The sequence below is a fragment of the Arachis hypogaea genome, chromosome 5, assembly GCF_003086295.3.
Source record: "Arachis hypogaea cultivar Tifrunner chromosome 5, arahy.Tifrunner.gnm2.J5K5, whole genome shotgun sequence".
NCBI lineage: Eukaryota > Viridiplantae > Streptophyta > Magnoliopsida > Fabales > Fabaceae > Arachis > Arachis hypogaea.
This window is the reverse complement of record NC_092040.1, coordinates 1,512,042-1,528,598: the sequence shown is the minus strand read 5'-3', so window position 1 is coordinate 1,528,598 and position 16,557 is coordinate 1,512,042. Positions and strand designations below refer to the sequence as shown.

The 16,557-nt window shown below is 32.5% G+C and overlaps 2 protein-coding genes across 2 annotated transcripts; one reads left to right on the top strand and one right to left on the bottom strand.

Moving 5' to 3' along the window:
• The first annotated feature begins 6,730 nt into the window (after nucleotides 1-6,730).
• Nucleotides 6,731-9,244, top strand: LOC112800055 (uncharacterized protein At1g32220, chloroplastic-like). Its single transcript, XM_025842110.2, has 7 exons — nucleotides 6,731-7,108; nucleotides 7,547-7,640; nucleotides 7,739-7,827; nucleotides 7,898-7,953; nucleotides 8,095-8,241; nucleotides 8,380-8,505; nucleotides 8,849-9,244. The coding sequence occupies exons 1-7, from the start codon at nucleotides 6,993-6,995 to the stop codon at nucleotides 9,127-9,129; spliced, it is 909 nt and encodes a 302-aa protein (XP_025697895.1). The 5' UTR covers nucleotides 6,731-6,992; the 3' UTR covers nucleotides 9,130-9,244.
• Nucleotides 9,245-11,102: 1,858 nt separating this feature from the next.
• LOC112800054 (uncharacterized) lies at nucleotides 11,103-14,042 on the bottom strand. Its single transcript, XM_025842109.3, has 5 exons — nucleotides 13,752-14,042; nucleotides 13,472-13,614; nucleotides 12,419-13,032; nucleotides 11,781-11,883; nucleotides 11,103-11,497 (listed from the first exon to the last, which is right to left on the bottom strand). Exons 1-5 carry the CDS (start codon nucleotides 13,824-13,826, stop codon nucleotides 11,461-11,463), a joined length of 972 nt encoding a protein of 323 aa, XP_025697894.1. The 5' UTR covers nucleotides 13,827-14,042; the 3' UTR covers nucleotides 11,103-11,460.
• Nucleotides 14,043-16,557: the final 2,515 nt, after the last annotated feature.

The window sequence follows — 16,557 nt, the reverse complement described above, 5'->3', positions numbered from 1 at the left end:
TCAACCCATATGCACTCTAAGAGGAATAAAAAAGGTATATATGTTTTAAATTAATTCCAATATTATGTTATATAATTATAAGTTTAATGCTTTGTTTTTAATCATAGTTGTTGAATTAAGAAATAGATCAAAGAAGCATGAAATTAGAATTTATGGACAAACTTAAAGTAATCCCTAAAGTTGTACTCGAGTCTCAAAGTGATCCTTAAAATTAATAGTTACACAATTTTATCCTCAAACTTGCACTCCGAAACTCATACTAGTTCTTAATGCGCTCTCCCTTCATCGGAACACTGAAATGAAATCGTTTTGTATTAAAAAAAAAAAACCAAGTCTCCCCTTCCCCCAATCCAAGCTCCTTCCCCTTTCTCTTTTCTCTTTGTTGTCGCTTCTCGTCCGCCTCCGTCACGGTACCGCGCCGCACCGCACGGCTCCCTTTTCCAACCTAGTCTCTTACACTCTTGTCTTCTCTCTATCTCTCCTTCTTTTTCTGTCTCCTCTATGTCTCCATCTATCTCCTTGATCCCAAAATCAATTCCTCCATTATTTGATTAACGCATAGAAACAGTATATATGCTTTCAAATTACGTGAACTTTATACAATAAACTAACGAAACAAATATTTTAGCCAAATAAAAAAGGGACTGAAAAAATAGAATTAAACATATGCAAAAATTAATGCATACAGGCATCTAAAAAAATTTCATTACAATAAAAAAATTTGAAAAAAAAGAATCTATACAAGAGAAAAGACAGAGAGGAGAGACTAGGTTAGGAAGTAAGGTGAGCAGCGTGGTACCGTGACGGAAACCGACGAGAGATGATGATAGAGGCTTCGGGTTGAAGAAGGGCCTCAGATTGAAGAATGAGAAGGAAGAGGAAAAGGAGAAGGACCTCAGATTGAGAAAAGAGAAGGGGAAGGGGAAGGAAAAGGGGAAGGAGAAGGAAAAGGGAAAGGAAAACTGGGGATAGGTTGGAAAAGGGGAAGAGGAAGAGGAGCGTGGAAAGAAAAGGAAAAGGGGAACTAGGAAGGAAAATGAAAAGGAGAAGTAGGAATGGAGAAGGGGAAGGAGGAGAAGAGCGTGGAAGGAGAAGGAAAAGGAAAACTGGAAAAAGATTGGGGAAGGGGAAAGGGAGTGTGGAAGGGAAAGGGAAAAGGGAACTGGAGAAGGGTTAGGGAAGGGGATGTTTTTCTTTTTTTTAATAAATACAAAACGACATCGTTTTTAGTGTTCCGATGAACGAAAAATGTCTTAGGGACTAGTATGAGTCCCAGAGTATAAGTTTGGGGACAAAATTGAGCAACTATTAATTTTAAGGACCACTTTAAAACTCGAGTTTAGTGATCACTTTAAGGTTTAACTCAAATAAAAAAGGTATATATATTTTAAATTAATTTCAATACTATGTTATACTAATTATAAACTTATTGTTTTGTTTTTAATCATATTTGTCGAATTAGAAAATAGATCAAAGAAGCAAGAAATTAGAATATATGAACAAATTCAAGTTCAAGTATAGTTATCAACTTATCTGTATCAATTATTTTTTTCTTTTTTATAAACGAGTGTATCATAATTTATTGACATAAAATTTATCAAGACATTAATATCTACTATTAAAAAGACATTAAAATACACAACATTAATGTTTTCACAAAAAATTTTTTTAAAATATTTTCATTCTTTTTTTTAACTTGAATGTCAAAGTATCTTTTATAAATATTTCAGGCGACTGATGTTCTGTAAGAGACGAAATCTACCTCATTCATTGAAGCAAGATTTATTCGAAGATGAGTTATACTTCATATTACCTCTCAGCACAAGAACATATTCTTTTGGAGTGCACCTTACACCAACCACTAACTTCATATATAGGTTTGGTTCGATAACTATTTTAAAAAAGTTATTTATCCTTTTAAAAAATATCAATTTTTTAGATTGAGTTTGATAAATTAAAATGATCATGTATTTGTGCATATAATTTTTAAAAAATATGGATAATTTTAAAATACTCAAAGTTAAATTTTTTAAAATTGATTTATGTTTATCAAGATTAAAATGTCTAATATATCTCATATATTAATGAAATTTTAAATTTATTTTTGCATTTATATCTATAATAATAATTATAAAATTTAAAAATTATTTTTTTAAATACAGTTATTGTCGATTATATTTATTAAAAGTTATTTTTAATTTATTTCACAAAACATAAATATAACAACTTTTAAAAAATTATTTTTAATTTTAATAAGTAAAAATTTTATCAAATTAAGTAATAATTTATAAGGATATATAGAGTTTCAAACTAATGAATTTTAAATCATTTATAGTTAATTTTAGACTAAATTCTAATAGTGATTTTTTAAATTCACAGTTTTTATCAATTTGATGCCTCAAATTTCATCTGCACTATACTGATCTCGGAAATTAAGTTCAGAGTACTTTTGAATTCCTTTTCAGCGTTAATTCAGCAAATGAAAGGATGGTCTAATACTCTCTTACCACACTGGATTAGTATAAAACAACAACGTTTTTATTGAGATAGCGTCAAGAAAAAATTTTTAAATTATTATAATGTCTAAAACTCAATCACAATTAAAATCTGATAGATTAAATTAATGAAAATTGTGAATATAAGGGATTGTCATTAAGCTTAAGATGAAAAAATGATGGTAGGAAACAGGAGTAACTCTCATTTTTTGGAGAAGAAAATATTTGAACAAAAATTTGAATGCGAATTAAAATATAATATTCATCACAAAACATTGATGCATGTATTGGTACCACCAAACTAATTCTATTCTGATCACATTATCTGCTATACTTTGTCTTACTTGAAGTAACGTATATGGCTAATTAAATGGATAGATTAGTCCCCCATGGTTTTCATTTTTTGTATTATTGTTCCCATTTGGAAAGACTTTTTTTTTTTTGGACGTTAATATTAATATAAAATGGCCATGGTGGGCAGCACTTTCCATTTTGTGTTAGTTTTTATTTAAGATGATTGCTATATTGCCACCTAAGTTTGACACTAGACAAGATTTTTATCTTATTTCTTTTCAGTTTTCAGTTTTTCCAATTAAATTCTCAACTTTAAGTCTTTAAAAAAGGAGAAAAAAATACAAAATCGATGTATTAAGATAATATCTAAGAATGATACCGATATGTGAATAATTTTGTTTTTTAAAAAATGAATGAACTGACAATTATTTTAAAAAGACAACGAGATCTAAAAAAAATTCAATTCAATTCTTGATTTTTTTTGAATTGATTAGTTTTTGTGCCAAAAAATCAACATTGACTTTTTTGACACAAGACTAATTAATCCCATAAAAATATAATTCAGGGATCAAATTGAATTTTTTTTATTGAGGACTTCATTATCTTTCGTTTAAAATTAAGACTGTTTAAGATTTTAAGGCTGTTTAAGATTTTTTTTTCTTAAAGAGACTATTCGTTGTTAATATAATAAAAAGAGTAAACTATTATTTCTGATTATTCTAGTAAATTATCCAAAGTTTTGGATAAAATTACCTAATGATTTATTAACTCTAGATAATTTTACAAAATTAAACTAATCCAATTTATTATGGATATTAAGTTAGTTTACATTTTTAATATTAAAATAGTCAATATTTAAATTTTTTATGGTTAAAACTGGTAATATACTCTTGATAAATATATAATTTTCATGTCAAAACAACTCAATAAGCTGATATACAAAATTAGATATTTTGTGATCAATTTTTCTTGTCGTTCTCTTAAATAAAGCCAGATAAAAAATATTTTGTTAAAAATAGTTTTGAAAAACACTATGGAACCTGTTCTAGAATGGTTAAAACAAGAGAATCTGTCTTATTAATCAGATTAAGCCTTGGCTAATTCTTATTTTAGGTAACATTATTCATTATAGATTTTTGTTTTAAATAAACATACATATATATCATTATCAAATTTCCTTCAACTATAAAAAATCTATATCTCTCAATTTTATATAGATTTTAAGGATTAAACTCTTGACATTTCGAACATACAACTCTAAGACTATACTATTAAACTACTCATCGCAAAAACTTAAGCTGATAGAACAAAGTAACATAGTTATATCTCTAACCTTTTTTTTTGACAGTACTTATTTTTTATTTTATGTTTTCGTCCAATTATTTATTCTTTTTTTTTTATTTTGAAGTGAAATGTATATTTTTGTTTGATGCAACTCTCACCCTTCGTCTGTTCAATTTAATTTTGGGCCTCGCTTTTTGGTGTCATCGCCCGTTGAGAAGGAGCAAATACCATAAAATGTTTTTCATGAAAGTCCATCTTCTTAGCAAATATTTTGTTATTCTTTTAATAAAAAGTTAAAAACCTTTTTATTTTGGGTTAGAACAAGAGAAATTAGAAAACAGGCCACAACCAATTTAACAAGAGAAATAAGTAACGACCAAAAAACATAAAAACCCAAGAGAAACAAGTAAAACCCTTCGACCCAAAATAAAAAAGAGAAAAGAAAAAAAATATATATATATATAAAATATTATTGGTACACTAATCACTTTTTTTTTTTACCAAGGATAAGAGATTCGAACCTACAACCTCTTAATTGAATATAGAAAGACTATGCCATTTAAGCTATTACTCATTGACATTGGTACACTAAACACTTGAATTTAGATCCTCTAAATTTTTAATTTCACTTTAAAGAATAAAGTGTAATCTTTTACCATTTATTTCATAGGTGGGACTAAGAAAAAATATGAGAGAGAAACCATTCAATAGTGAAAAAACACATTTTACCTTCTAAAGTAAAAAAATTCAAAATTTAGAGAATCAAAATTCCTAAACACTTATATCAATAAAATTTATGATGTGTGAAATTTAGTAAATAATTTAAAGATGATGATGATTTTGATTATTATTATTATACATTTTTTTTAGAAGAGTCCAATTCTTTAAAATCTACATCGAACAATAATTTTGTTCCATAAATTGTTAAAATACACAAGTTTAAGAGAATATTTTATAGTTTAATTTTAATGTATTGATAATGTAAAACATTTTTTATTTTTTGAATGATCATTCATTTAATTAATATAAATAATAGTTATATAAAATTACATAATTAAAAACACGTGTAAAAGTTTAGGCTGACAGTATATTAAAATTAAATTTATATTTTTAATCATAAAAAACAATTTTCTTAAGTTCAAAACCATAAGATATTAAAGATGACCTATTTTGTAAGGTAGGTTAAGAAATATGAAATTGTGGCGATTCTTGCTCCATGGGGTGGGTTTACTTATAAGAAACTTGAACTTTTTAAGTTAGCAAAGCAGTTTACGAGAAATCGTGATTCATAATATGCATAGTTAGAGATTTAGAGTGTAGAAAATATTGGTTAATTCTTTCTTACCCGTCCTGGAGTGATATTAATTACAAATTGCAATCATGGTTTTACAAATAAAACACTTAAATATCTGATATTGAATCTATATAACAAGACCTAACTTTTCTATTGTTATAGAATGAAGAGTATACTAAATCATGTGCCTTTTTTTTTTATTTAGTTAATCTCGTTAGGTGAACAATAAAAGATGCGAATAGCGTGGATAGCAGGCCATATTTTAAACATACTAACAAAGATTATATGTAATTAATTTAAAATTAAAATTAATTTTTCTTTTTTAACCTATTATTTACATTATTTAAAAAACATTATTTTTTAATACTTTTTCGTATTTAATTACGATTTCATTTTTTATCTAATTATTTCGGTGTATTTTATTTCTGTCGCATATCCAAATTTATAAATATAAATATAGTAATTAGAATATCAATTTAAATTTAATTTTTACAATTTTTTAATATTATAATTTTAAATAAATTAGTCAATTTTATAAAATTTTTATAATTTTACAATTTAAATTTTATTATAATTTTACATATTATGTATTTAATTTATTTTTTAATTTTATATCAAATTTTAATTTATTATGCCTTATAAGGTGTCCAAAAAAAAAAGTGATTTTTACTCAAATTCGTTCCAAAACTTGGTTTATGGTTGAAAATTTTGACTCAAATAGAACAGGACACTGCGATACAACGGGTGAATCCAAATTGTCATGTCTATTCATTACACACTTAGGAAAATGAATTTTCTAAATATTTTATAATTAAAAATATAAAATGTGATCTCAAATTTTTTAATATTTTTTTAATAGTTTTTTTATTCTACTTGATTAGATATTACACTTTACATCTTTAAATGGAAAAAAAATTAAGATTCAATTTCATTTTCTTAGACTGTGTTTGTTTTTGAAAATAGAACAAGACAAAATACTGAGAACACAACATGATAAGACATCGATGGACAGATACATAAAATTTTGTATTTTTGTATTCTGTTTGACAATAAACTAGAACAAATTATAAAAATTTAATTTATTCTTATCTTTTTTATTAAACAAAATTGAGATGAAAAATATAATAATAAAAATTATAATTATGAAAAATTAACAAGAATAATAAAAGAAAAATAAAAAACAAGTTGTGTTCCATTGTTAGTGTTTCTATCTCTTTCTTATCAAATGAACACAAAATATATTAGTTTAGTGTCTCTAGATATATTGTTTTTATTTATATCTTTTCTGTTAAACATGATTTTGTATTCTGTATTATTGTTTCAATATTCTGTCTCTATAAATAAATGCAGGCCTTACAGTACAAGAGGAAAAAAAAATAAAAGAAAAGAAAAAGACGGGAGAAAAAATAAAATGGAAAATAGAAGAAAGGAGAGAAAGAAAGAAGAGGAAGTAAAGGGAAACTAGTGGCATTGAAAAATGATGAGGTCCCAAAATTACAATACACATAGCGTGGTGGTTGTGAATCTTCCGTTTTAACCTTCTGCTTCTCATTTCTCTCTTACTCTTTCTTTTCTTCTCTCTACTACTCACACTGCAAGTGTTCTGCACCTTGTGCTCCATAAAAATGGCGTCTTTTCTCACTCTACCAGCTATTTCCTCACGACCCATAATTCCCAGTGCCTTCTATCTCAAGAGACCCGTCTTTCAATCCCCACCCACTTTGCATTTCAAACAAAACCGGTTAGTCCTCCAACCCCCACTTCACAACAATTTATTTTTTGTTTTGCTTTTTTATCATAATTTTTCATGTTTCGTGCTATTTGCAACCGTTTGGAGCATGCGGAAATTGAATTAGTTTAATGGTGTTCATTATTTTGTCTCTGTGTGTTTGAATTAAGACTTTTTATTTCCCCCCATCATAAGGGTTTAGAGGTTTTTGTAATGAATTGGATTGGACTGTATGAGCATTTGATGATGAGTTAATAATTGCCAAATTTCCTTTAGTATGGATTTGTATTTAGTCTATGTTATGATGCAGTGTGTGTTGTGCCAATTTTTTTCAATATCATTAATTGATTATCTATGTTTCTTCATGCTGCAGCATGTAACAGGAACACTACTTATTCAAATATCCATGATATGTGCTCTTAAATTGTTTATGCATATACCTTTATGCAGGTTTTCTGTTAGCAGCAGTTCTGCAGAAACAGGTTACAGGGCCGATTCCAGATCTAACACTATAGATGTTGTGGCTGAGATTAAAAGCGAAAGGGTATTTACAAATTAAATGTCTCACTTTTACTGATTTGATGTTATACATAATTCTTTAGCTGAAGCATTGTTACTTAGATTAAATGTCTCTGTTTGTAGATTGTAGTCTTGGGAGGGAGTGGTTTTGTTGGTTCTGCCATATGCAAGGCAGCAGTATCCAAGGGCATAGAAGTCATAAGCCTAAGCAGGTTTGTGAATTGTGATGTTCAACTTATTTATATCTATGTTTGTATGCATACACTTAACTCAATTTTACAGATCAGGACGTCCTACTTATCCAGATGCATGGGTAGATCAAGTTACTTGGATTGCAGGCATGCTACCTAAATCTTATACTAAGCAGAATCTCAGTTTGTTTTATCTGTTATTTTAGATAGTTATTTTGTTTTAACTCTCTTATGAGTTTGTTGTAATAACTCTCTGGAGGGTGTTTGAATGTCATGCTTAATGCACAGGTGATGTTTTTTATGTGAATTGGGATGAAGTATTAGTTGGAGCAACTGCGGTTGTTTCAACACTTGGTGGGTTTGGTAGCGAAGAACAGATGAAAAGGATTAACGGCGAGGCTAATGTCGTGGCTGTGAATGCTGCAAAGGAATATGGTGAGCCATATCATTAGAGTGTCATTCTGCAGTTGAATGCACTTATATGTTGGACTGTATTTTGGTCATAAACCATTGTGATCCTCTTCTACTGCATAAGGTATCCAATATTAATTATTCTCTCCTTTTGCCTTGCAGGAATTCCGAAATTCATCTTGATCTCAGTTCATGATTACAACTTACCGTCATTCTTACTTTCATCGGGGTACTTCACAGGAAAAAGGAAAGCGGAATCTGAGGTTCTCTCTAAATACCCGAGTTCAGGTAAATGTTTTGTGCTGTTTCATGAACGATCGAATCTAAATTGGTATTTAAGCTTTGTAATCAAGGACCTAAGGTTCCAAACTAAAACCTACTTGCAAATGAGTCAATTTGTTGAAGCCTTGAAACGGTTGTCTCTAATACCAATAGAATTAACTAAAGCTCATTGAGGACAAGCCTTGACTCACAAGTAAGTGTTAGCTTTGGATGCAACCCTTTCCCGGATCTTGTACAATGCAGGATGCCTTTTTCCGGGTTGGCTTTTTCCTATTTTTTATTGAAACCTTAAAAAAACACTTATCGTTCAATGCTTTGATGGTTAACTTGGCTTTGAAATGTTTTTCAGGTATTGTATTGAGACCTGGATTCATATATGGGAAAAGGAGAGTGGATGGTTTTGAGATCCCTTTGGATTTAGTTGGGGTACCAGCTGAGAGAATTCTAAAAGCAACAGAGAACTTCATCAAACCATTAAGCTCTCTCCCTGCATCTGATTTGTTCTTAACCCCACCTGTTAGTGTTGATGATGTTGCATTTGCAGTTATCAATGGTGTCTTAGACGATGATTTCTTTGGCATTTTCACCATTGACCAGATCAAAGAAGCTGCTGAAAAAGTGAGGGCATGATCCAAAATATACATGTTAGGGAGAGTTACATGACATCAAAGTTACAAAATAACAATAATAATTGTACATTGTACATGGAATGCCAAAAATGAGTCAATGATGGGGTTAATTAAAATCTATTGAGTGGAATCATAACTTTTCATAATTTTTTTTAAAATTGAAGTGAAATTAGTGAAATTATTTTCATTAATGAAGGATAGAAGACTCTTCCAAACCTTGGTCAGTTATGCACGAGGGAGGAAGATCAAAACTTCGATTACTTTCGAAAGATTTGAGACTTCGAGTTAAAAGAAACTCTAAAGCGATGAAAAATGGCAAGGCAATAGGACCTGATAATATTCTGATTGAAGTTTGGAAGGGATTTGGAGAGAAAGGCATCAGTTAGTTAACCAAACTTTTTAATGAGATTTTAAGATCAAAGAAGATGCTAGATGAGTGGAGAAAGAACACTTTAGTACTTGTTTACAAGAATAAAGGGAATATTCAGAGTTGCCAAAACTATAGAGGGATCAAACTCATAAATCATACTATGAAGTTATGGGAAAGGGTGATAAAACGGAGGCTGAGGCAAGACACAAGTAACAAAGAACTAATTTGGTTTTGTTCCCGGCAGATCCAGCATTGAAGCTACATACCTGTTAAGAAGGATGATGGAGAGGTATCGTAGTAATAAAAGGATCTACATATGGTGTTATTAATTTGAAAAAAGCGTATGATAGGGTTCTAAGGGAGGTTGTATGGAAAGTTTTGGAAAGGAAGATAGTAAGGATCGCATATATTCGTGCAATAATGATGGGGCTACAACTAGTGTGAAGATTCAAGGTGATGTGACTGAGAAATTTCTTATTGGTATAAAAATACACTAGAGATCATCTTTAAGTCCATACTTTTTTTACATTAATCTTTGAAATACTCAGAACATATCTAAAAGCATGTGTCATGGTGCATACTTTTTACCAATAATATCGTCCTTATGGAGAGTCAAGAGAAGACCTAAATAAGAAGTTGAATTTATGGAAAGAAGCTCTAAAAGTGTATGGTTTGCGCATAAGCCATAGCAAGACGGAATATATGAAATGTAAGTTCGGCCGCCGAAGGGAAAACCTTAATACAGAAGTGAATATTGGAAAAAACATTTAGTTAAAAGTTTTAAGTACCTTGGGTATATCATACAAGATAATAGATAGATTGAACATGATATAAATCATAAGATTTAAGCAGGTTGGTGAAAATGGCAGAGTGCGTCTGGTTTTATATGTGACAAAAAAAATATCTTTAAAACTTAAAGGTAAATTCTATCGCACTGTTAGACCGGCTATATTTTATGGTACAGAGTGTTGGACAGTTAAAGGGGAACACGAACATAAGTGTGACAGAGATGATGATGTTGGGATGGATGAGTGATCATACGCAATTGGATATAATAAAGAACAAAGATATAAGAGAGAGGGTTAGAGTAACAACTATTGTGAAAAAGATGGTAAAATCGCGTCTCAGATGATTTGGACATGTGAAAAGAAGACTGACAGAACACCCAATCAAGAGGATGAATGAAATAGAAGATAGACAGGGGGTGAAAGGTAGAGAAAGATCATCCATGAGGTGATTAAACGAAATCTACATATAAACGATCTCTCTATAAACATGATACATGATAGAGTTCAATAGCGTCATTTGATCCATGTAACCGACTCCACTATTGTTATTGTTTGATCCATGTAACCGACTCCACCTAATGAGACAAGATTTTGTTGTTATTGTTGTAGTATTAATAGGTTATCTTGCCTTTATAAATCAATATATCTGAAATCAGTATTGATAAGTTTCAAATGTGTACGAAAAATTAAAGTGATTTATATGAAATGGAGTATTACTTCACATCTGGGTATTATTTATGATTTTATGTCAACTCTAAAACCAAACCTCAAATATAAAACTAAAACAGTCCAAAAACAAAGACAAAAAAATCTTAATTTGGTCAAACATTTTGAAATTGTGATATTTCTTCAATGTGAATATGGATCTTATCAGAGAATGGTTTACATATGTTAAGGTCTCTAGCATTTGACACCAAACTCGGGCAACATATTCATGAACATAGCAGAGGGTAAAATCCTGCTTTAGATACACATCCAGTGAAACCATGCTAAGAAAGGTCACCAAGGCCTCGTAGTTTATATTGAACCACCATACCAATTAGATCACACCGAAAGCATTCTCCTGATTTTTCTCAAAGAAGTAAATGTAAATAAGTCACCATCTAACTCTTCACTATACTAATAAGAGTGGTGTGAGGAACCTTTTGCCTCCACTTGAAATTCTAGTTTACTTCTATTTTCTATTAGCCATGGATTGTTCAGCAAGATACCTGCATCATCATGAACCCCAATTACCATAGAAAGAACATGGCAAGGATATAGCTAGGACTAGGAGTACTTTCAAAGGGTCCAAACAGCTCAATAATTGTGAAACTTTGACATTCTTTGAAGTAATAACTAATAATTACAACACCTCTATGTGTTGAGCAAGATAGTTAGCACTGAAATCCGAGTTTTACTTGCATGATAATGCAAGCTAGAATGACGTTCTTGAATGAAAACCAAACTCAGTCTATAAAGTTCAATATAAATATAACTGTGATAAACACTTACTTTCCAGTATAGAAGCCCGCAGAATACCAAGCATTCAAAAGAGCAGTAAGATCTGTTCCTGAGCCACTAGTTTGTTTGGGTTCAGAAATTGTTCTCTCTTTCTCTGCATTTCATGGAGCAAACATAGACGTCAGAGTTATACCATGAGTCATATGCAGTTATGCACCCAAAAAAATATATAGTAATAAAACAAAGGCATTTTTTTAGATAGTAATATAATAAAGCCATTAAACACATGAAATGGTGGATGGAACTGAAGCATTTGGTCCATGATAAAATTCTACCAACCAAAGTGAAGGCAAATTATGTCAGGTACATTAGAATGAGTATCCATCTTTTCATTCATGAGTTTAAGTGACAATGGTAAGCAATACGTAATGCAAACATTAAGAACATTTTTCAGTTCGTGCTGACAAAAAATAAAAAATAAGCATGTAAGCTATCATCCACTAGCCTCACAAGTGCAAAAAAAATAAAATAGCCTATTGATGGAACCAAAATGATTCCAGGTTTTACATCACTTAAAGGTCATAAAACCATGGATTTGCCACTTATGGTAATACTATTAACTAATCTTAATGGATTGCATTGCAAAAAATTCATGCATATCTATTTAGGTAGCCATGCTTATTGCTTACCTTCATTCACATTAGAATCACCAGAAATGGTTGTTCTAATGGACGACAGTGCCTGCTCTGCTGCTCCCATTGCTATTTTGTGGATTTTACCATCCTCACATGGAAATGGCATTTTATGATCCATTTCCACATAATGACTGTTACAAGGTTTACCAACACCTGATTCATCTAGAGAACAACCGGGAGCAGATGTGCAAGAAGCCATTGAACATTGACTAAAACACGGGCAACACGTGCAAACAACATTTGGATCAGAAACTTGGTAAGGAGACATTGAATAATCCTGCACATTGGAATATGGTACACCAGAACTAGTAGCAGTAGCATCATATTTGTAATTCCAAGCACTATACTGATTAAGTTGCTCCCAAATCTTCAGCCTTTTCTCCTCAAGTTCATTATACTGAACAACTAACTGATTATATTCCTCCACACCTTGTGCATATGCATAAGCATCATGCTCACTTTGGATGCCTTGGCCCCTTGTTGAATCCTGACAAGTATGTCCTACCTGCGGCTCAGCATGACAATCATCTCCCAACTTCGGCACAGAACCAGTCTCACCTAAATCAGGTGTATCAGCAGCTGGAATATTGCTCTTCTCATCAACATCCCTGGGTCCAATGCACCACAATCGATAGTGAAAAAACAAGTGCACAAATTCGCATAGAAGAAAAAGCAACCATTATCAAATGATTCTATTCCTTTCATTGTGATCAATAATAACATTTGAGATACAAAACCTATACCCTGCATTTGTGTGATTAAATTACAAGAATTCCGTCCGCATTATACAAGTAAAGATAGAACGAAAGTAGCAATGTAGAAAATTCGTTATTCTTCAAGAAATATGAAGACAATAGCAGTTCCACCAAATATATTTTTATCCAATTGCAACTTAAAACCTTGTATATCAAATTACGGCATTATTAATTCAAACCATTCAAGAAGGCACCAGAGATTGGATAGTGAAAACTGAATAACATGAACCATCAATTAGAATAAAAAGGTGCGATTTTGCAATAGTTCCTATTCAAACAGTTTGCTTTCTACCTTGCAGTGTCAAGATTTCGAAAGTCGCCACTAGAACCATTTTCTTCAGCGGTGGCGCCCATCACTGTCTCAGCCTCATCCTCAGCCTCAGCCTCAGCTCCAGCTGATTCATCCTTGCTATTGTTCTTGTTCTTGTGCATTTTCTACACAAATTATTACGAATATCATGAATTAGTTAGAAAACAGTGTTAACACCAAACTCCAGCAAAAGGCACAGCAATTGAAACCAAAAAAGATAAATAAGAAATGGAATTAGAGAGAAGTAAAGTGTAGTGATTACCTTGAAAGTAGAAATGGCGTGGTCGAAGGCATTGATGAGAGCAGAATCATCCCACAAGTCTCCTTCTTTACCCATTCGCTGTGGCCAGTGAAAGTGAGATGAGGGTGGAAGAGTTTTATTTTTTTTTTTGGATTTGAAAATGGGCCGAGGCCCAAAATCAGGTTTAAGAACAATGGAGATGACTGATGAGGAAGCAAACCCGAACTTTATTAAAAATAAAATCAACTTCTTTTGGTTTGACTATGGAAAGTTGACTTTTATTGAGATTTGAGAGTCGCTTTCGGCCCTCAGAATTCATGAACACATTAAGTCAATAAAACCGGCGGCGTTTTTCTTGCGGTCTTCGGGTTTAGAAATTTTCGGCGGTGACAACATTTTAGGAATTAGTAGGATACGAGTTTAATTTTTATAGCATACAAAAGATTTTTTTCACAAAAAAATTATATAAACAGTAAAAAATAACTAATTTTAATTTTTTTAAATATTTAAACACATAATCTGAATAAATAATTATATAAAATTCTTTACGCTATTATTGCTTGAAAATTAAATTTATTAGGATACTTTTAATAAATTATCATGAATTAATCTTATATTCATAAAATATAAATTATTTCAATAAAATTACATAAAATAGATAGTTTGTTAATTAATTTATTTGGATTAATTTCATTTCTTTTTTTATATCAAATTAGTTTATATATTTTATTATTGTAATTGTTAGCGCTTGAATATTTTGTAACCATGCATAATTTATTCAAATTTTAATGAAAAAGAGACTAACAAACATCAACATTATTGAAGAAGATTAATTAAATTGTATCCTTTGTGATGAAGCGTGGGACGTAATGCGGGTTAATTCAATAAAAATTAGAGAGATGTTCGATGTTTGGTGTGATCAACAAAGGATTGATATTGTTCATACCCTAACCCAACAATAAGGCTCAGGTCCTAACAAAAGGCCCAACCCAAAAAGGTTGAGCTTCGCCTTGTATCGATCTCCTCCCTATGAAGTCGGTCCCTATCACGACTAACCCTAAAGAAGTCGGAGACGAAGATTAGTTGGCAGATAATCACTCATTCAAATGAGTAACTGCCCCTAAAATCTCTCTACCCACTTATAGGAGCCATATCTCAACCTCCCTAAGATAAAGGAACAGTTATCCACCTTAAAAGGCGGAACTACTTCAGCGGTGGTTATTGGTTCACCATTATAAATACACTGACATTCCTCAGGTATCTCTAAGCCCAATACTCTCTAGACCTGTTTACACCCTTGCTGACTTAGGCATCAGAGTGTCTTTGCAAGTACCACCCCCCATTCTTTCACATACACAACTCGGAGACGGCTCCCAGACGTAAACCAAGTCGGAGACCACACTCCTCCAACGCTTGGGCCTTACAAACAAGCCCAACCACCGTCCGGTTCTAGGTAAGCCCCGGAACATTGGCGCCGTTGCCGGGGACCCGAGAGATCAACCAGTGATGGCGGACAGATCCCCCGAAGAGGGTCATGTGGAATCAGATTCTGAACAAGAGAATCTGGATACCGAAAACAATGACGCAGACTTGACCCTTCACCAGGAAACCAATGATCAGCACAGAGAAGGTACCTCCAGAGTCAAAAATCCGAAGGCGAATTCTTCAGAAGGGTGCGACTCGGAGAAAGATGGACCATCCCACGCGACTGAACTCATGGGATTAGTCCACGTCCACCAAAGTCACTTGGAACAGTTAGAACAGGAACGGGAGCGACAAAGGGAGACTGAGAAGAACCTAAAAGAGGAGATGGAACGACGAAAAGAGTTAGAAAGAAAACTCTTGAAGTTTGAATCCTCCCTCAAAGGCCGGAACTCCCGCGACGAACGAGAAGAGCCGCCCATAGGAGGGGAGGACCCTTTTAGCGAGGACATCATGAGGGCAAAAGTTCCAAGGAACTTCAAAAGCCCCGATATTGACCTCTATGACGGAACCACGGATCCAAAGCATCACTTAAGCAATTTCAAAAGTCGGATGTACCTGGCTGATGCTTCCGACGCTACGCGATGCAAAGCTTTCCCGACTACCCTATCGAAAGCAACGATGAAGTGGTTCGACAGCCTCCCTCCGAGGTCGGTCACCAGTTTTGAAGACCTCTCAAGGAAGTTTTTTATGAGGTTCTCTATCCAGAAAGACAAAGTGAAACATGCGCCAAGCCTCCTGGGAATAAAACAGGAGGTCGGAGAATCCTTACGAGCCTATATGGAAAGGTTCAACAAAGCATGTTTAGAGATCCAAGACCTGCCCACCGAGGCAGTCATAATGGGGTTAGTCAATGGGCTTAGAGAAGGTCCCTTCTCACAGTCCATATCCAAAAGACACCCCATCTCTTTAAGTGACGTACAGGAAAGAGCTGAAAGGTACATCAACATGGAAGAGAATGCTAAGCTGAGAGATCCGAGTTGGCGACCCGGACACCTTCCCTCAACAAAAGAGAGGGAGAGGGAGCCCAGGAAAAAGGAAGAACTCGGCCTCGATAGACCAAGGAAATATCACTCTTATACTCCTCTAAAGGTTTCTATAGTGGATGTATACAGAGAAATTTACAATACTGAAAGGCTGCCACCTCCCAAAACCATTAAAAATAAAAAAGGGGGGAGCCGCAGCGACTACTGCGAGTACCATAAAATATATGGTCACTCCACAAATGACTGTTACGACCTTAAAAATGTGATAGAAAAACTGGCTAGAGAAGGTTAGCTTGACAGATATCTCATAGAAAGGTCGGACAATCATGGGAAGAGAAAGCGACACGATATGGATAGAA

What these genes read in the sequence shown, in the direction of transcription:
- LOC112800055 (XM_025842110.2), top strand. Translation starts at nt 6,993, where the DNA reads ATGGCGTCTTTTCTCACTCTACCAGCTATTTCCTCACGACCCATAATT. An exon ending in GAATGCTGCAAAGGAATATG is followed by an intron (nt 8,242 to 8,379) that starts GTGAGCCATATC and finishes TTTGCCTTGCAG; the next exon opens with GAATTCCGAAATTCATCTTG. An exon ending in CTCTAAATACCCGAGTTCAG is followed by an intron (nt 8,506 to 8,848) that starts GTAAATGTTTTG and finishes AATGTTTTTCAG; the next exon opens with GTATTGTATTGAGACCTGGA.
- LOC112800054 (XM_025842109.3), bottom strand. Translation starts at nt 13,826, where the DNA reads ATGGGTAAAGAAGGAGACTTGTGGGATGATTCTGCTCTCATCAATGCC. An exon ending in ACGCCATTTCTACTTTCAAG is followed by an intron (nt 13,615 to 13,751) that starts GTAATCACTACA and finishes TAATTTGTGTAG; the next exon opens with AAAATGCACAAGAACAAGAA. An exon ending in GCGGGCTTCTATACTGGAAA is followed by an intron (nt 11,498 to 11,780) that starts GTAAGTGTTTAT and finishes ATGATGATGCAG; the next exon opens with GTATCTTGCTGAACAATCCA.